Source organism: Falco rusticolus, chromosome 6 (assembly GCF_015220075.1).
Source record: "Falco rusticolus isolate bFalRus1 chromosome 6, bFalRus1.pri, whole genome shotgun sequence".
Lineage (NCBI taxonomy): Eukaryota > Metazoa > Chordata > Aves > Falconiformes > Falconidae > Falco > Falco rusticolus.
In genome coordinates, this window is record NC_051192.1 from 86,215,610 (window position 1) to 86,236,475 (window position 20,866).

The 20,866-nt window shown below is 42.9% G+C and overlaps 1 protein-coding gene across 1 annotated transcript in view; it reads right to left on the minus strand.

The window, feature by feature from the left end:
• Positions 1 to 720: 720 nt before the first annotated feature.
• LOC119150299 (gamma-aminobutyric acid receptor subunit rho-2-like) overlaps positions 721 to 20,866 on the minus strand; it is a 44,809-nt gene continuing 24,663 nt past the window's right edge. The window contains 9 exon segments of the mRNA XM_037392717.1: positions 721 to 5,064; positions 8,068 to 8,192; positions 8,195 to 8,252; positions 8,254 to 8,264; positions 10,321 to 10,473; positions 10,700 to 10,840; positions 12,415 to 12,497; positions 16,637 to 16,860; positions 20,508 to 20,575. Coding sequence (XP_037248614.1) covers positions 4,756 to 5,064; positions 8,068 to 8,192; positions 8,195 to 8,252; positions 8,254 to 8,264; positions 10,321 to 10,473; positions 10,700 to 10,840; positions 12,415 to 12,497; positions 16,637 to 16,860; positions 20,508 to 20,575 — 1,172 coding nt within the window. The 3' untranslated portion in view covers positions 721 to 4,755.

Consider the following 20,866-nt stretch of genomic DNA (forward strand, 5'->3'; position numbering starts at 1 on the left):
TCCTCGCCTCCACAGCGGGCTCTGCACAGCCTGGCGGTCACCTCTGCGCTGCCACAAGAGCCCGACGCTGAGAGCAGCGCCTTGCCCCCTGCTTGTGCACAAATTCCCTCCCCACCCCTCCTTGCTTCATCTGAAATGGTAATTCCTCTGACCAGGAAAGTAATGACCCTGATACGTTATTTCAAATATCATTTTTGCAAAGGAATTAATCAGCTTAGTGTGAGACAGGATTACATTTTAATTTTAATAGCGCTAAAGTCTTGCTGTTTTTTAAATGCATTTTTCTGCTCTTTAGATTTCGGCAGGGCAGCATCTCAGCTAGATAGTACCTTGCTGTAATCTCTCCATTGTGGAAACCTGACAGACAATAGCCATTATTCAGTGGTGGGGAATCGGCCTCGCCTGTGCGCATCCCTTTAGTCCCATTGTCTGCATTAGGGATAATGGCTGAGACTGGGCAGCCAGGACCTCAGAGCAGCTTTATCTTCCATGGGTAAGTGTGGAGACAATCTTTTCAAAAGCACAAAGGAGGAATTAAATGACAAGTTTTCATTTATAGTCAAATGGAGATAGAGAGATATATACACCTGCCATTTGGGGTTTTGAAAATGCGCCCTTAAATGTAAAGTAATTATTAAAATTTCTTCAGTTGTGGGCTGCAGTTTTCACAAGAGGTCTCTGTAGCTTATAGCTGTAATTAACGGCTCGGTTTTCCCAAGGAGCTTTGCATACTTCCAAGTACTTGTGTGCCTTCCACTACATTTCTTCCACCTTTTGAGATGTTTTTTTATTTAAAATCAATTACAAATGAGGTATTTATTCAAATCCTTTACCCCTGAGCATTAGCTCACTGATAAGGGATCTCAAAACAGAATTAAAATCACATTTTAAAGTTCACGCCACCAAATGGACTCTTTTTCCAGTCTTTCCATCCATCATTTTATTACCAGGTTTGATTACAGCAATCAGCACAGTACTTACTGTACATCAAGTTTAACATCAGTCTTTCTTGCAAACTCCTCAACACTTCCTTTTTCAGAAGGAAAATGTGAAAGAACCTATAATTTTTGCCAATACCTCATTTCTTGGCCCTTGGCTTGCAATAAGAGCCTTTTTCAGTTCAACATAATAAGTTTTCTGGGAATAATAAATGGCGATTTACATACGATATATTACAATTTCACATATGTACACTATTTAACATAGGTACGTGACCCAGCATCTTCGTTTGTTATATGCTACCTGCATAGACATTATATGTATGTGTACATATATTTATATAGAGTTACTTTCTTTCAAAAACATGATTTGGGTTAGAAGTAAGTCAAAGTACAATGGAGCCAGATGCAGAATGAGCAAGGCTAACATTTTCTTTCTTTGCCATTGGAGCAGGTTACTCAGAGAAGGCATATTCATTAAGTGGCTTCATTTGCCCAGATCTCTTGTACGCTTCTGAAAATCCTGTCCTTTGGTAGGTTAATTGTCCAGATGCTCAGTGCTTCACAGAATTGGGTTGTATCCATCAAACAGTATTCAGAGCCTAGCTTCAGGCACTGTTTCTCAAAACAGTGAATCTTGAGACTAGAAGTCAGTGCTCATGGTGTCTCTTGTAATCCAGGGGAGATGAAAGGTAAAATACATTGTCAATACCACACTTTAGATATTTGTTCTAGCTTCTGGCCTAGCTGCTTTCCCCTTAATAAGCAGAAAAATACAATTCATACACCTCCTGAAGGAGATGTCTTTGTTTTATTCGCATCTATATTTTTCATCTAATTTTTTAATGAATAAGTGTAAGTGGTGCCTAAAATAAACATTTATTTGTTTTTTTCCTTTAATGGAAAAATACCCTTCTTGATGGTTTTATAGGCTGTACAATTATGTCTGGTAGAAATAGACATCAATCTATCAGTTATGTAGACATGCATATAAAATAACAGTAAGGTAGCCTCTCCAAAATATGTTTATTAGCTAACATTTGGACTACAGGCTGTGCTAGTACAGAGATGATAGGATCTAAAGTTCTGTCTTTGTTGCCACGTAACTTCTGAGGGAACAGGAGGTGTGATAAAAACAAATGGCAAAGTAAAGCACTAGGACGTCTCTTTTTTGTATGCCAGGAGGCATTATTCGCTGACAGTGCGTGCTCACTTTTTGGCTGTTGGGCTACATTTATCTCTGGTTTAATATCATTATAATGTGGGGGAGTTATCTGGCTTAATATCATTATAAGGCAGGGGAGATACCCGCTTTCTTCCAGCTGGACTGATTCAGGGGACACGTTTGAAGAACTCACTGGTAACTACGACAAAAACCTTTGGATTGAGTGACCTTCTCAGAAATCGTAACCGTGCCCCAAACACATGCTAGCTAAGCAAGTTAAGCCCTTCAGCACCTCTGAGGTAGGTAAATGTCATTGCTCCCCACTTTCCAGGTGGAGAGATGAGGCACTGACAGGTTAAATGGCACATGCCATGGGTAATGCAGAAAGACTGGCAAAACAGGGAGCACAGGAACCGAGTTTCTCACTCCCCACACTGGTGACTTCCTGGTGCAGTGCTGCTGCCTTCCCCCAGCAAAGGTCCCTTCGCTGTGCTGCCCTGCTGCCAGCAGTGGCATTGGTTCCAGTCTTACACTCAAAACTGAAGAATGCACACTCTTACGTCCAGGCTTCAACCTCTCAAAAGATGAGTGGGAAATTTCTTTAATATTTTTTGCATCTTTATTGTAGTGATCTCCATCTGTCAATGTGAGAAGTGTCCCGATTTCAGCTCCAAGAAGAGCTATGTGTGGTAAACGCACTGACCTGGTGCCTCAGGAAAGAAGTGGCAGGCTGGGATGCAGGGCAGTCCTTCCTTTCAGATACTCTCCTTCCATGGCTCCTCTTCTTGCCAGTAATTTCAGGGCTTTTTTCACTGTTCTTACTTCTATGAAAGAACAGAACTCCATTCATGTCAGTTATTAACGTGGCTGATGAAAGGAGAACACAGTTCATTTTAGTTTCTGTCATCATTTTTGTTTCCGGTAAATCAGTGCAACCATCAGGGTGACTCAGGAAGCAATTTCTGAGGCACAAGGGAAAACCTGGGTATTGTTGACAGCCTGGAGTTGACACTTCCCTGCCATCTTCTACATCCCTTGAGATTTAGGACATAAGAATTACTGCTACAGTAAGCAGAAAATTTCACACACCAAAAAATAGTTATGTTTTTATTAGTATTTTTGTTTGCTTTTTCTTTATTTTTGTGATTTATCTGAATCTTCATGGCCCGACCCCAGACAGATGTATAACAATCTTATCATTGAGTCAGCTTCTAACCTCAGTCTTGGGTCTTCGTGATTCAGGCTCTGCCCACCCTGCTGAGTTGCAGCTTGGTAAACAAATATTTTGATGAACACAACCTCTACCACAGCCAAAAAGTCACCGTGTTTTCTAAAAATAAGAAGCACACAAACCTGTACATCATTGTCTTGTTGCTATCATGTTTCTACATTTGGGTTTTGCTGCCAGTGTTGTTAGCAAAGGAAAAGGAGATATCACGGGATAAAAATTGAAATGCCAAGCACAGAAGCATGTTACAATGCTCTCCAGCAGTTTCAAAGAGCTTACATCGACCTTGGAGCCCACAGGATTATTCACTAATCTCTGACATGCCTGTGCTTCTGCAGAGAGATGTTCTGGCAGACACCTCTCCCTCTTGATCCAAAGCAGCTGAACAGAAGAACAACATGTTGACTGGGAGAGGCACATTGGGATATACAGCTTCTCTGTGGGCTTCAGTTTCCTCACAGGGCTGAGGAAAATACATGAAAGCCACCAGTGCTGCCTCCAACACTGTTTTCTGCTTCTGGAGAGAGAAAGTGATGATCCCCGTGACACTGCCCACTCACCATGTGCTGACCGTACATGCTACACGTCAGCTTCCCCTCTCGGCGGGCAGGTGCCACATATCACGTGCTGTGCTCGTTACAGGGAGAACACATGTCTACACCTCCCTGTTTTCATTACCCATATACCCTGGGAGCCATCTTCTGTGAGTCTGTGGACTTCTTTGCTCTGCTTCATCATCACTCCTTGCTTCTAATCTGGAAAAAAAATGACCACCGACTCAAACATACCATCAGCACGTAACCAGCCCTGTTGACCCTGGCCAGCCGACTGTCCTAAGGGTATGGATGAAGGTCCTATCCAGAGAAAGCAGAATTTGGACCCTAAAAGGAGGTCTTTTTCATAAACCAATGGAACAAAACATGAAGTTCATATGTCAAAGATAAATAAAATTATTTTCTCAAAAGCAGAGATTTTGAAAAGGAAAGGCCTCATTCAGTTCCCTTACAGGAGATGCACTGTCCAGACCTCCCCTTGCAAGCTGCAGTAGTCTAATCCCTGACAGCCCACATGAGCACTGTCTCCGGTTGTCCATTGCACGGCGGGCCACCAGCATGGCTAGCCCCAAGCGAACATACAGCACCTTTTGGGTGAACGGTGAGCACATATTTTCAAGTATGAGAAAAGACGCGTCTTAATGGAAGTGGGAACTGGGATGTGGGTTGGAAAGCAACCAGAACAGCAGGTACCTCCATGATGCCTGCGCATGAAGTTGCCCACTGGAGGATGTGCCCTGCCCTTTACCCTCCAAAGAAGCAATAAAATAATCAGTTTTCTGGCTTTGCATTCAGGTTAGGATAAAAAAGAACCAACAAAAGAAAGTTTTGTAAATGTCTTCTGCTTCAGTCACTGCTGAGCCAGCATGCTTAGCTAAAGACAGACCAATATATCAAATTAAAAAATATAAAGGTGCCTGGAAATATTAATCTTGAGTATTTATCAATTGCATGAGTGTTCTGGATAATGCGCAAGCCCACATGGCCCTTCAAGCCTCTCTTCCTTGATGAATTAGATTCATTGCTCATAGCTAAGTGCACAACCATCTTTTCTTGTTTTTCTTCCTCTGGGACCATCTGGTTTCTTGTATATCCTGCCAGGCTGTTGGCATCAGATTCACTGTGATTTCCATCCAGCATCATAGTTTTCGAATGAGGTATTCCACACATACATGGAAACTAGGAACATAAACAAGAAATATAGCTGAACGCTGGAAGAACACATTAGCAACAGAAATGATGCCTTTCTATTAACAGACAGCTTGTAAACAGTGGAGCTTGAGATTTTAGTTGAGATACTGTAAGTTTCTCTTTTTTTTTTTCTTTTTTTTCATGCTTGTGTTCCAAAAAGAAGAGGCGTGGTTACACTGCTTGGACGAGCAGCTTCAGAAAAGATTAGAAAAATGCTTCAGCGGACATAAAAACTAACCAAAAGGTTTTCTTAGCGATCACTGTTCAGCCTTGCTGTCTTGAGGCTCCTTATTTTGCAGTCTTTGTGTTTATAAATATTCAAGGACAAGATACAGTTTTAGCTCTGGAAATGGCTTATCTAGTACACATTATAGACAAAGAGGGGCCAAGTTAGTTCTGGTTTCACAGATGCACATGTTTTCTTTGTAAATCTGATTTTAAACCAAGGAGAGGACCAGCTAAAAGCCTGATGTAAAATCTCAGCTCTGTTGAAGTTAATGTCAAATCTTGCATTGACTTCAGCAGCACCACCAGGAATCCCACAAGTCTAAAAAACCCAATGAATACAGGTAGAATTTTGAATAGCAAATACTGTCTTCTCTTGTTTAAAATCTGCAGGTTTTCTGTTCCAGAAATATGGATTATGTATTTGTATGCTATGAAAATGGACTCCAAAACCTCCTTTCTGCTAGGTGTTCCTGACTGATTCCCCACAGACTGCTTTCCTTATCCGAAAATACTTTGCTCCCAGCTCCCTCCTCCACCAGCTTTCTTGTGTGGGTTTTCCAAGGACTTGTTTGCAAGGATAAGTTCAGCTAAAATAATTAAGTGTATATACACAGAAATGTATATATCCTGAATAGATATATAAATATATGTGTATGTAAATAAATTTATATATACCTGAATATGTAATATTCAGGATGCCACTGGAAAACTCTGCACTCAAGGCTTTTCTTCAAATTATTTAACCAACAGATCACATTGCTTACTGAAAACCTGAAAATCAACTTAAGACTTGTTTTCTGTGTTCTAGTTATAACAAAATGATAACAAAATCAGCAGATTGTGTGCAGAAAAACATGACAAGTTTGTAGCCCGTTTGCTCTACTTGTTAGACTTATCACTCCAGGAGTTTTCTGGAGCACTCCATGGGTACAAGTTTTAGAAACTAAGGTTTTAGTTTAGATACTCCATGCCTTGGTCCCAGGCACATTTCATTTCTTAATGTAGACATAACATAGGGCTCTTCTCTAGGCAGCCTAACATATTCATATTAGGATTTTCTTGGTCTTTCACAGGGGAGCAGCACTGACTAACAAGATCTACATTTACAGTGAGAAATGTCTCTTCTGCTTCTTCAAGAGCACTCATCTACATTTTGCCACAATCCCCTCAAATAATGCTGCTTGTTATCTCTGTTCCCATTACCGCCACTGAGGATTAATATTGTCACATGCTGAAGACTGCCTAGAATATTTTACCTTGTGCAGTAAAAAGGCATTTGCTGAATACAGAATTCAATGCACAAGACTCAATAAAGGGCAGATTTGTGGCATAAATAACAAGCTACGCCATCACTGGATGGGGAAAACATTCCTGACAACTTAGCTAAACAGCAACAAACCCTCTCAAGTTCATTTCATGCCTCCAACACAGTTAAAGACAAGGGGGGGAGGGGGGGGCTTTCCAAAAAAACAAACAACACCCCACCCCCCAAAAAAACCAGACCAAGTTTATTCTAGGCAAGTCGAACCTAGCAAAGATGATTTTTGTTCTTTCCCGTGTACTGTCAAGAAGCCATCTTCTTCCTACATGGGAAGTGTGAGCAGGGCTGACTAAAAGGCCACTGAGCACTGCTCACCTGCAGGGTAAGGCACCCTTGACTCACTGTGCTTGCACAGAGCATCTCTACCTTGTGTGGCAGAGAATTTCTGAGTCCTGGGTGGGGACTAGGATGGGGGCACAGATAAATCCAAGATACTCGGGACCTGTTCAAGTTGTTTTCCAGAATCACACTGTTGTTGAAAAGGCCTTGGAGAGAGGTAAAAATTCATCACAGGAGTCTGTTGAATTAATTCCAATCACTTTTTAAAATGTATCTAACTAAATTTTTGATGACATGTCAACTTGGAAAGGTACTGGGCTGATAGGTGGTCTACTCTGTACTTCAAGGAAGTCATAGGAAGAAGCGCAAGGTGAAGACCAAGTAGGTGACCAGTGCTGCCTGTGTACTGAAGTGGGCAGTTCCTAATAGGGAGAAAGAAGCTGTAAAATACAGTGATGTTCTGGGTATATGGGGACTGAAAAAATTTGGTCCCAATCCTTAGTGTTAAGAAGGTAATGGTGTTTTGTTTAATTACAAAGAAGGGCTCACAGGTATGTAGGATAGATAATTCAGGCTGGAAAGGACCTCAGGTCTCCAGTCCTATCTCCTGCTCACATCAGGGCCAGGCTGCTCAGGGCTGTATCTGGTCAAGTCTCAAAAAACTCCAAGGATGCAGGATAAGACCTTTCATAGCACATTAAAAAGTTCAAGCATGAACTTGGTTGACTGTTTGTGTTTGATAAGGGCGAACAACTCCACTATTACATCCATTGAATCCAGTTTCCAGAGTAAAGCTGACTGTAGTGGGAGGAAATGAATTTGCTCTGAATAACACCTTTAGTGTAAAAATACAGCAATTGTGGCAGCTGCAATGAAGTATCAGATTTGATACTTTCCCTTCTCATCCCCACACAGTTCCATGTTGCAGCCTTCCTCAGTTCAGATCACACTCTTCTCTGGTGTTTCTGTGAAGACCCATGAGACCAACTCCTGTTTTTCTGGTGCTAGCAATTCAGCCCGAGGCGGAGTGGTCTAAACATATCTAATTATGCACACATAGATGCCAGTGTTTTTCCCATTTATAGACACAAAACAGTCAATATGAAGACCAGATCAGCTGTAAGAAACAAAGGAACACATGGATAAACAAAAGTTTTTCTCACCTTGTCCCGCAGTTTCCTCTCCTTCCGCTCTTGCACCGTAGTCAGGTAATTCACAGCCGCGTATTCCAGCACTGAGAGGAAGACAAACACAAAACTGACCCACAGGTAAATGTCCACTGCTTTATATAGGAAACACGAGGCATGGAGGCGTTCACCCCAGTGATGATCGTGGACATGGTTAGCACGGGTGGTTATCCCTGAAAAGGACCAAGAGAAATAAATGTTATTGACTGATACAGTCCATAAGGCTTTTGTCTCAAGAAAAACAGAAATTGTGCTCCACATGGTGCTCTAAAAGATGTTAGATATGAAATAAATTTGTTGTAAGTATCTCTCCTGCCTATGCAGAACTGTTCCACTGTCTGCACTTCTGTGTGCCTGATGGGTTTAGTATTGAGGACCAACGGAGCAGCCATCATTTTTCTAGGAATAGCATGTAACTCGCTCCTTTACACCTAGGGTTTAAACACACTGCTTAGGGTCAGGTCTGCTAAAACCAGTGGTGACAAGGACTCCTGTCTCCCAGCTGTACCAATCTGTGTTACAGGCACTGCCAGAAAACAACCTAGTATTGACTTTTGGTTACAGCTAAAGAGGATTTTATCTGAATTGTTGATCCTAAAAGGAACGTGTTATAATGATAAAATGTTTTGCATGAAACCATGTGAAAAAAAAGCATTGTGTTTTTACCTGTAGGAATATTTGTCTGTAAGTTCAAGTGCGGGAATCAAAAAGTTTTGAATAACAACCATTGTATTTTATATATATAGATGTGTGCATGTGCATGTGTTTATAAGCATATATGTATGTATTTATGTTTATATACATATATATGTATGTGATTATGTGTATATATATACACACACACACATATGTGTATGTGTGTGTATATATATAGACAGAGATAGATAACATCCTGCAACATAGTATAGAGTTTTGATCATCATGTAGAAAAGAATATTTACAAGTTCCCAAAGCCACTTAAACAGAGAATACAAAGCCAAAACGCATTCGTGGCTACTTCAGCCATTTCAAAACAGTCACCACTGTAAACACAGCTACTGTTGTTCACTTTTCATTGGGATCGAATTCTTTTTTAAATAATATCCACTGAATACATTTCTTTCAGTAGAGCAGACTCTCAGCTGCCTCTTCTCATGTGTTTGTTGCAATGCCTATCCCTCTGAGTCAGAGCTGTGGGCTAAAATACTGGTTTCATGCTTTCAGTATTGGAAGCCTTACATATTAACATTCAGAGATTTTTCCCATTACGTTTTTGCCTTCCTCTAACCTCTGCATGGAGTGATAAACAAATCAGCTTTTTTTCTGCTCTGCTGAAAGAGAGCCCTGACATAGACAAAGCTCCTCCTGATGGGTTTTAGATGTCCGAAGAGGCAGATCAGTGTGCACAGGATTTTCGAAGCCATTCCTTCTTTGCTTTCCCACTCCTTCAAATGAGAGACGTCCCTAGCCCAGAATCATTGGACCCTCAGTGCGATGCCCCCTGGGAGAGGAGAAACCCAACCTCTGCCTCACCTTGGGGCTGGTGGCCTCTCATCCTCAGCGCTGCAAGTGTCAGAGGAAAGCCATGTTCCCTTCACTGCCCTGCTGTTGCCTGAGGCCTGATGTTACAGAGATGCCCTGAGTGTCCCCAGGGGCACATTACTGCAGATGCTTGTAAGACTAGACCTCTTGCTGCCTTCCTTTCCCAACTTTGTCAGGATGTGCCACACTGATGCCCTCCAGGCAGCCTGGAGAAAACCACCAGCCACAGCACTGATGCTGGATGGTTGAGGAGGACATGTACCTGGACTGGGACACCTACTGTTGCAGCTGGGGACACGGCAGCATCCTGCTCGTTAAAATTAAACAGAAGCCTTTAATCCCTGTAGGTGCCTAAACTGTAAACTACCCTCACCATGGCAACACGTGTCTCAGAACTGCAGGACTGGGACAACAGGGAAAAATCTTGATCATTGAATCATAGATACTGAAACCTCTCTTCTCTGTCCAATTTTATTTTAAAAACCACATCTCTTTCTGTCCTGAGCTAAGTATAGATCAGGAAGATTCCTTAGTGATAAGGACTTAAGGCAAACTGCAATTTTTTACATTATATTAATCATCAGATTAAAAAAAAAAAAATTGTTTGCCCAATATTTTTAACCATCAAAATGAACAGTTCCCTTTCCTGCCAAAACTTCGACATTCAAAGATTTTCACACATTCATGGCTTTTTGCAGTTGTTCTCACCCAAAGAGACTCTGGCAGGAACTGCTCGGCGATCGATCCAGAAGGACACCCAGGACAACATGACCATGAGGGTGGCGGGGAAGTAGGTTTGGAGCAAGAAGAAGAAGATGTGTCGGCGTAAAGTGAAGTTTATGTAGAGGCGATTGTACCAACCTTAGAGAAGGAAAGCCAGAATCAGTGAGAACAGCCTGGATGGTAGATCTTTCTTTTGATCTTTTATTTCTAAAGGGTAGTGAAAAGAGAAACTCATCTTTCAAAACATGTATTGTCCAAACCGTGGAGACTACATTCCGGTGACATATAATCCCAAGAGCTCTCTCACAAGTAGTTAATACAGCATTAGGTTTAGCAATAGCATTAAATCAGAAAAGGCCAATACCTGTGCTACTGTAGAAAGCCAGTCTCGATGTAGTGTGGAATTTTTGTATCAAAAACTGAGATAAAGAAATCTTTTCATCGGTTTTCAGAGATTCATTCCCATTTTTCCAATACAGCATCAGATCTTCATCAGTGTAAGCATCTTAGGGAAAGAAGAAACACAATGTGATGTGACTTTAGCTTAGAGGGGAAACAAAAGTTAATAGAACCAGTCAAAATTAACCAACACCAAAGCATCTTCATCATGAAGTAATGTCACAAACAAGTTTGTTAACACCAGTGAGTAAAAGAGATCTCGCCATGTGATATACCATGACAACAAGAAGAAGAACAACAAAAAATCCAGGTCCTCTTAATTCAGGGGCACACATCCTCTTTTTTACTCCACATTGATGAAATGACAGCTAGAATGCTACTTTTCTGAGCATCGCATATCAAAAATAATAGACAAGGTATTGCTATCTGATAAGAATAACTCAGGAAATAGTCATGGGTAAAACACCTGAACATAGAGGAAGGAGGAAACACCTCAGATTTTCTTAGAATGATAAAAGCAAGGTGACAGGTGTGATATGAAGCAAAAGTCTAGAAATATGTGATAGCTGTAATGAAAAACTTAAAAAATTAGTTAACGTACTAAGTAGTAGGAATAGGGAATGAAAAAAGGGTCATCAAGATGGTCAGGGGGCTAGAGCACATGGCATAAGGCCAGAGGCTGGGGGAGCTGGGTTTGCTCAGCTGGCGGAAGAGCATTCTGTGGTGGGGCCCAACTGCTGCCCTGCTCAGGGTCGTAGAGAAGACGGTGGCAGGCTTTTCTCAGACTCTTCTCTAAGATGCAGAGTGAAAGGACAAGAGGCAAGGGTTCAAGTTGCAATGAAGGATTTTTTCAAAGCAGGTAAAAGGAAACTTTTCAGGATGAGGGCTGTCAAACGTTTGAACAGGTTGCACAGAAAAGTTGTAGAGCCTCCATTAGCTTGGAGATGTTCAAAACCCAACTGGACACAGCCCTGAGAAACACACTATAAAGCTCTCCCTGCTCTAAGCAGGGTCTTGGAGCAGCTGACCTCCAGACTAATATAAATTATCCTGTGATTCTGTGATTCTGTTGTTTGTAAAGGAAATTTTCAGTTAAATAGCTGGGAGAACCTCAAAACAACTAGATGTTAGCCTTGCCAAACCCCAGAGAAAGATTACAGGACAATTATGAAAATCTTACTGTTCACTTAACTATTTCTGCAGAACAACGTCCCTAAGAAGCTGAGCCCAGGTCACAGTGTTTGCCGGATCATGGTTATACCATACATAAACCACACTGATGATGAAGTTTAGAGAAAATCAATGATCACTACAATCAACTTTTTATCGTGACACTTGAAAGTACCACATTCCTGTCAGAAGCAATGAACAGCGCAAAACTTCCCCAGTTTTCTCATCAGCAAGCTGCTGAGAACCAGTGTATGTTGAACATTTCTGTTCGTGGTTTTTTTGAAAGTGCCATCTACTAAAATTCATACAGGGATGCTTTCCTTGCAATTTCCCTTGTCTTGCAGCATAAGGGCTAGATATACAGCATGCTAAGTCAGTAGAAAGACTTTCAGTAACTCTGATGAACTACTTTTTCAGGCTCTATAACAGGCTGCTCTGAAAGGTGTCCGGTCTATTTTGTGGCAGCCAGCCACGGAGCGTGTGTTGCGGAGAAAGACAGATACAACGTACAGCTTTCCAGCTCCAGAGAACATGTCTGAGAGTCCAGGGGGAAGCGGCTGAAGTCCATGTTGCACATTGCTGTCACTGTGATCCTAGAAGTCAAAAATGAGAAAGGTTTTTTTCTATGAGGAGCAATGAAGAGGAGAACATTGTCACAGATAAATCATTCTGTAGCTTTAAAGCCAGCAAATATGCATAATATTAGCATAAAATCCCCAGGAAGATGCCTACCAGTTCCCCGAGTGAGATGCATTATACACAGAGACATACAGCTCCAAAGGAAGCTGTAATTTCAGTATCTATATCAAGGAATTAAAGCACCATCTTGGACATCACAGTAACACTAATGTCAGTATGGATATTGCCACTGTGGTTTATATCCAACTGTTTCCCTACAAGGCAACAACATAAAATAACTTCACCATTTACATTCAAAGGTTCCTTTATGTCCAGTTTGATTAAGGTTTCCTCATTTTCCGCATTGCTCAGTGCCCTCCATAGTCACTCCAAGAATGACTGAACCCTGAGGAATGCAACCATCCTTATTGCAAGCCACAGAATTCCTCCAGTATATGTATGTATTTAGGCAAAACCAGTTTCTTTCAGTCATCGATCAAATTCTTTTGATCTGGGGGGTGTTTGTTTCTGGGGCAGGGCGTGTAGAATGGGTGCAGCTGTTTTTCAACAAGTGCAGTTTGCCCGTGTTAAGTTTGTCTTAGCTAAAGAGCTGCAGCAATGACAGCTCCAGTTCTTAAATCAGTCCAGTTGTGCACAACATTACATAACAAGTTTTCCAGTGGGTCAGTGAACTTTCTCTTGGGACAGATTGCAGCAGAGCCCTGATTTAGTAGAGGCAAATCAGCTGTGAGTCGTTGTTTCAGAGGCCAACTTATGTCGCCCATGACCGTTTTCTAGACTCATTGCAGATGTTGATAAAGGACTTTTCTTCTGTTCAGGGGATCGTGATCCAAATCCTGTGCTGACCTGTGCACTCATCACCCCTGAAAAGCACACACTGTTCATTTTGACTATAAAACTAGAGAAAAATTTTGCCATATGAGCAAAACTTAAAGAAGTTTTTTGGGGATATACTCCAGAAGGTGTACTGTAGCAATGACCTCGCCTAGCTGTGTGTAGCATTTAAGCATTGTATAACCCAGTCTCACTACAATGTGCTATTTTCTCTCCTTGGGGTCACCTGAACTGTGGCACAGCCTGTGGTCATTATCAATTCATTAGTCAGGGACAGCACAGAAAACTCAGCTCATCAATAAGATATTGCTCAATTTAAGCACATTGTTCAGGTGTCCTTGAAATCCCAGGGCCCAGATAAGAAATGAAACATCCCTCAGCCCAGCACCAACCCCATGCAGACATCTCAAGACGCCTAAGAGCATTTCTGACACCACTGGACACCCATGCTTGGTCAGCCGAATCACGTTCTGAGTGTCCTAAACACCACCAGGCCCTAATACCATGCAGGTTCTTGTCCTCCTTGGGTTTTACGTATCAAATTATCCATTTAACTCTTGTGTGGTCAGCTGCAGTTAACTCACATCCTCTTGTGAGTAACATTAGCAAGTCACATCACTTCCTCCACAGCTCACAGAAAATTTTGGAAGTAAATACTCTGCATGTGGGCAAATGAGCAGTTCTAAATAGAGCCAGTGTTTGCCATTAAAAATAGTCGTTCCTTGATTTTGGTTATTGAGCACTGCTAACAAATGGTGTGTTGCTGGCTTCAGCACATGAGAACTGCGGGGTGTGAGCAATGGAAACTGATATTCAGTTACACTGATCAACATCTGCCAAGAAGGTCCCTACGCTGCCTCCTGCCCCTCTCCCCTCAGTGCTGACCCAAGCTTACAACTAACTTCCTTCTTCATTTTTCTTTCTCCTTCTTGTCTCTCATGCTACATAGCACCTTCATCCCCATCCAGTTCTAATAAAATATACAGCGTCTTCAGGTGCTTAGTTAAGGTGTGGGTAATCAGACCTTTCATGCAATAAACGGATTCATTAAATGGGTTCAGAACAGGGAAAGTGTTCCCAAGTGTTTGGTTAAGGTGGGATTTTCATCATTAAGACCAGGCAAAACAAAGTGGCAATATAGTGCATACTCTCTTTCTTACACAGACACACACGTTATCTTAATTTAATAATTTGTCCAATTTTGTTGTTCTTTTTATAAATAAATTCAGTAGAACTATATTTGGACTATGAAACCAGTGAACTTTAGAGCCCCCTGGTTTGGTGGCATATTGTCCTACTGGGATAATATCACCCACTATGCTCATTCTTCAAAGAGAAAGCCTCCTGAATCAAACTTTATAGAAAACCTTTCATAGCTTTTGATAATTATTTTACCATAGCTGAAGTAAATAAGTTCCAGAAAGATCCCAGAACAGAATTCCTTGGCTACAGAACATTCAAAGGTCACTGTACACTGAGAGCACATTTTCTGTCCTGGGGAAATATCCTTTTGCCTGGGCTCTCAACCTTTTCTCCTCTGGCGGCATATTTTTCTCTGCATCTCTTTTTGCATTCTTCTGAAGGACATCTGCTGGGATGTTGAAGTGAGCAGCCATAAAGGTGGCCTGGTTAGAAGGGGGAAATCACTGAGTAAAATAAAATGTCTGCTGAAAAATATTGACAGAGCAAGGGCTGCCAGCCTAGGAACCAGACACATCCTTGAGAAGCACGGCCAGGCTCTGTGAAGTGCAGACAGGGTACCTAGAAATTGGAGGCATCCTGAGATACCACTGGTAAGTGCAAAAAAAGAGATTGTAAAGGCAATTTGTTGTCTGAAAAGGTGGAAAACCTGGAAAATAAAAATTGATCTGAAAGAACAGAAAACATCAACATCTACTGGCCGACACATATCAAAAATAGAGATCAACAGCACCTACTGGCTGCCCAAAGCGGTAGTGTGATGGCTCTGTGATATGAGGGCACAATTTTTATCCAAAATAAAACCTTTCTCTCCGAGACTGTGCCATACTGCACATACTTTTCCATTCCTAAACAGGCTGAATTCACTGCATGAACTTTCTGCCAGCTCTCGGACCTCTCCCTGGGGGCCACCTGGCTAGCTGCAGACTCTGTGACACAGAGCAGACCAGAAGTGAGAATCTATTGTCTCATCAGTCCTCCTCTGGGCCCAGTTTTGGGGTTGTTTTTGTTTGTCCTCCCACCCATGGGGCGATTTCATTCACTTGATGATGGTATCACTTGATACCAGTATTATACATCATACAAGCAATCTACCACAAGTATACCTGTTATTATACTGTTGATGAGTTGCTCCACTAATGCTAAGTTTGTAGTAACCTGTAACAGTATATACCTAATTAGTTATTGCTGTTATTGGCTGTTGTTATATATATGTTTTATATATGTGATTATATATGTTTGATATTATATATGATTGATACTATATTATTGATCGCCTATAGTAATTTTCAATAGCCTGAGATAGATAGATAGATAGATACTCACTTTGTTAATCATAGATACACTTGCTAGTGGTGATTTTGTGGTATTTTACTTGCTAGTGGTGATTTTGTGGTATTTTCAGTAATCTGTAATAAGGTAGAGAAGTTTAGAGGATTAAGCCTCCATGTCCTTGTGTATTACAGAAAACTGGAAACGCACGGTCACGGTCTGCATACACCCACAGGCTGGGTAACCCTTCAGGTCATGACAGACATGCCTCAGGATTCTTCCAGCTGACAAATCTGCTAGAAAACCAGGGACTATAGGATGTCTTTAATACTGCTATTTCAGCTTCAATAAACTTAAACCTTTACATCAACACACAAATGCCAACAACAACAACAACAAAAAAAAATAACCAAGTTTTTCTAGACAAACAGGAAGCAAAATAGGATAATTATAGAGGTCACCATCTGGTATGTCAGCAGCTTCCAGTTTAATCACACACTGACCCTGAGATGAACATTCCTGCTCGACTAAGCCCTTCTCTGAATGCAAAGAGTTGGGGCAAATGCTCCCCTTGGGAGGAGATTATCCTGTTACTGCCCACAGCATGGTTTCTTGCAGCTTCCTGTGAAGCATTTTCTACTGGACATGCTGGAAACAGGGCTCTGCATCAGCAGTGGGAGTAACAGGGTTGGCAGTAGCAGTCCTGGCATCACCAAAGACATGTCAGGAGCAAAACTGACAGCAAAGCCCCAGGGGATGCTCAGGAGCAGTGGGACTGCACTGTTACCTCATGCTGTAGAGGACGTGACCATCAGGGAACACTCGCAACATGATGTTGTCTGTGGTGGTATCGTGAATAAAGGACCTTTTGGAATGCACAAAGAAGACATCGGGGACCCAGATCTTCTTCACCAGCCTGCCATCAAAGGTCATGCTCTTGTTGGTGGTGCTGGGAAATGAGAGACGCTCATCCTTCCAGTAGTGCCTTAAGTACAGTGTCATAGTGAAATCCTTCACAAAAATGGGAGAGAACAAAAGAGAGGTCTGTCAGTGTTGCCCACTACATCTAGGAAACACTAGAAAGAAAACTCACTCCTACCAGGTACATGAAATCCCTCCCCTCTCAAGTCTTGCTTCTTTCCTGGACCAATGCTCTGTGTGAATAGATTTTCCTGACAAAATAATTTCAGCCAAGACAAATCATAAACAACCAATCCATGTATTACAGCACCTGGTAATGTTCAGTCCCAAAAGGATATACATATGCCCCAAGAGAAGCACCACCCCACAGAAACGGTTCTTCAATCCTGGCAAGATGATCTTGAAGAACTATGGTATCAGCAGCATGTTCAAGAGGAAAAACTTTCAAAATTAGCTTAATGGTTAGTCTAAACACTAAGCAATGTATCCCCAAAAGAACTAAATTGTTGCAGACAGCAACCAAATGAGGGAACTGTTTTTCCTACCATACCAGTGTTTAAATAAAGCTCTCTTTAAGCTCGTTGAGGGGGCAGGAGCTTCAGTCACACAAAGGAAAACATCTGTTTGTTGATCCCAACCTGGCAGCTGCTGCTTTCAGAGCTGAACCTATTCTCTCGTGTTGAGAGATCAAATACACTTGTTTTCTTTATATTCCCAATTAAGTGAGCGGTTACGGGAGCCGCAGCTGCTAAGCCCGGGCAGGCAGCAACACAGGCCAAGACCTCCTCCTAACCACATGGCAACTGCTTTCTAAAGCCGCCGCCACCACCACATCTTGCTCTGCTGATGACAAACCATTGGTTAATCTGACTCTCTGTTTCTAAGGGCTGCCTGGCAGCAGCCACACATTACCATGAAGTTTTTCACGAGTTTGTCGAAGAAGTTGTTGGTGCCAGCCCTTGCCTTGCTGGCTGGACACCTCCCTCCCTGACCATGGCAGAGACCTGCCAGAGGGACAGTTCTGCTCACCCACCTGCAGGTACCCACCTTTGCAGACTGGTCCCAGCCTTCGTCCCTGCTCCCCCCAGGGATGCTGCCAGCTCCCGTTCCCTACTGGCCGCTGGCCACTTTCCCCTTATGGCTACAGTCCCAAAGAAACACTTCCAGCGCCTGCTGCTACCGGCATGGCTTAGGCTGCAACCTGGCTGGAGGAGCCAGCCTCAGGGCTGGCCATCAAGTTCATCAGCTTGACCAGTGCTGGGAAAAAGGAAACCAAGGAAGAGGCATAACTGGTGATTACTTAGGAGTCAGTGCCAGTTACACCAGAAGTCAAAAAAGGGGTAAAAAAGAGCCTGGCTGTTCAGGGTCACCAGTGCCCACCTCATGGCCTGGGGGCTGCCCCAGGCCATGACATGAGACAAAGGGACACGGGGCCTTGGGAGAGGAGGGCCAGGCAGCCTGAGGCTGCAGAATGCCTCTGGGCAGCTCCATCATCGGAGCACAGGGAAACGGGGGCTGATGTGGCATCAGCCAGGCACCCTCAGCACGACGATAGAGCCCACCACAGAGGAAGGGGAGGCACTGCCTGCAGGGACAGCACAAGAAAGGCCACACCGCTTTCCAGGCCACCCTCTGCCCTGTCCCATCGGGCAGCAACCCTCTCTTCTCTCGCCTTCAGCCCCCTTCTCTCTCCAAAGAGGCTTCCAATGGCCAGCACACAGGGCACAAAGTGCTGCAAATATGAAACCAAAGTGGCAGCTGGTCACAGCTTCTAAGTATAAAATCTAACTTATGGATGTTTTCTGGTGGCGTGAGTCAAACAAGGCAGTTTGCAATCACTGACAGCTTGTTCCTTTCTGACCAGCACACATGCTAGTTACAAGGAGAGAAAAGTGGTTTATTTCAGCACTCAGGGGCAGGAAAATCCCTTGAGAAACAAGTGTTGCAACAAACAGAGAATGCTAGCACCTGCCAGAGACACAGCAAACGAGCACACACAAGTGCCTCACATTTGGCAGCACATTTCACGTCTATGCCACGCTCCAGGCATACTCAAGAGCATGCCCTGCCAGCGCACGCAGCAGCAGCCCATCCATGCTGACTGGACCAGTTTTAAAACCACGTGTGCTTTAAACAGCCCCTGGCTGCTGTCATTGACACAAGCTGTCTTGCAGGTACGGTGGGCTCCAGCTGGTGACGATGCAGTCTGGTGCTTCTTCGGAGCGCTGGGTACCCGCTCAAGCAATGATAAGTAAAGGCTACCCAGCCGAGGGTCCCTGATTTCTAGGGCCAGTAACCCTTCAGACTGGTTAGCAGCAAGCCCTGCCTGCAGCTCTGCCCTGCCCGCAACGGAGAGCCGAGGAAGGCACCCTGCTTCAGGCACAGCCAGCCCAGGCCCCCTGGCCTTGCAGACAGCTTACTGCCCCCTCCCCTCTCCGCAAACACCCATGCTGGGATAGACTGCTGGAAAAAACACAGCAGCGTAACTTAGACTGACCTGGGAGACCTTTTTTCCACCCCAAATACAAGACAGCAGCTGCTGTGGAAAGTATTTACCCTATGCTAGGAAAATAGGATTGTGGAGCTATCAACAGCAAAGGGAGGGAACTGACATTATCTTGATGTATCAGAGCCCCAAGCCTCCTTGCAACAGCCGTTTCCCGCACAAACAGCTCCTTCCCACACGCTACGCTGCCACTGCATGCATCCCCCCAAACCCTTTCTTTCAATATGCAGGCAGGCAAGCTCCCTGGTTTTAATGAAGGTGTAACTGCACCACAGTAAAAACCAATCAACCTAAAGCTCTGCCTTTAAGTCTTCATGTTTTGTCCAGACCAGAGAAGGTGCCCAAGAACAGGAATGAAAAGGCGGAAGGAGGAAGGAACTAAGAAGTTTCCTCTTCTCCTTTATGCTCCCCTTTCCACTTCTCTTTCCAGTGTTTTTACCCCATTCCCTATAGTAAAAAAACCTCAACAACAAACCCTCAAAATCCCCACAAAAACCAGGAAAATAGATGTAAACACTTCTTTTGCTGGGAACACTTTGAAACCTGTTGAGGGTTAACAACTGCATGCATTTCTTCCTCTTTTTTAATTAATAAAAAAATTGAGATACTGAATCACAATTGAACTTGGTGCAAATTTCCTGAACAGTGTCATCAGTGACTGAAAGACTATTCCCCCACACCAAATTCCACTTTGGCAGAGTCAGTTCAGGCTCCCCCTGGCAGTTCCCCCTCATTCACCTCAGTGAGGTTACTCCCAGTGACAAAGATGCAGGAGAAACTCCTCATTTAAGATGCAGGAGAAACTCTTCATTTAAGTTGCCAACTTAATTTTCTAATGCTCCTCCCAGAATCATGCATTTGAAACAAATGGATGCAATGGCTCCCTAAGGAAGAAAACTCTTGCAGCAAGCGTGGCTTATGTGAACTTTGCCATATACCTTCAAACCATCATACACAGATGTTCATAATTTTGGCTGTGATAGGTCCTTCGTAGTACTGATTATTCACTAAGGTCCCTTTTTCCTTCATGCTTCTAATCTTTATCTGAAGATACAGAGACAAGTCTTTGATCACCAGGTATTATCAAGTCTTTAGTTCTGAATGCGAGCCTCTGAGTTTGTCAAATGCTGCCACTGCTTTCATCTGACCAATAATTTGAAACCCACAAGTTTCAACTGGGAGGGACTTTTTATGATTAGAAATAATTGACACTTAAGAGAGGATTACATACCATGTCAACCTCAGAAATACTGTCCAAGCTTTCAACTTGCACATCCACCCCAACAGGAATTGCAGGGCCTGTAGGAAAATGAGATTTAGATATGTAAATACCTGTTCTTCTGCATTTAATTAGAGCTATAAGGTGGCATGAAAAATATTTCTGAACTTATGTTATACTTTTCTGTCCATGACCCTTCATGAGGGGGCTAGTAAAAGAGCCAGTGAATAACCACGTGAATCCCCTTTTGAAACACTGAATTATCTCCTCCTGGGCATGCACTGCAATGTTGACACTCTGCCCAGCAGAGTGGATGAAACATCTGCATATGTTTTTAAAAATTGAGCCATCCCATCATAAACTTTAGGCCT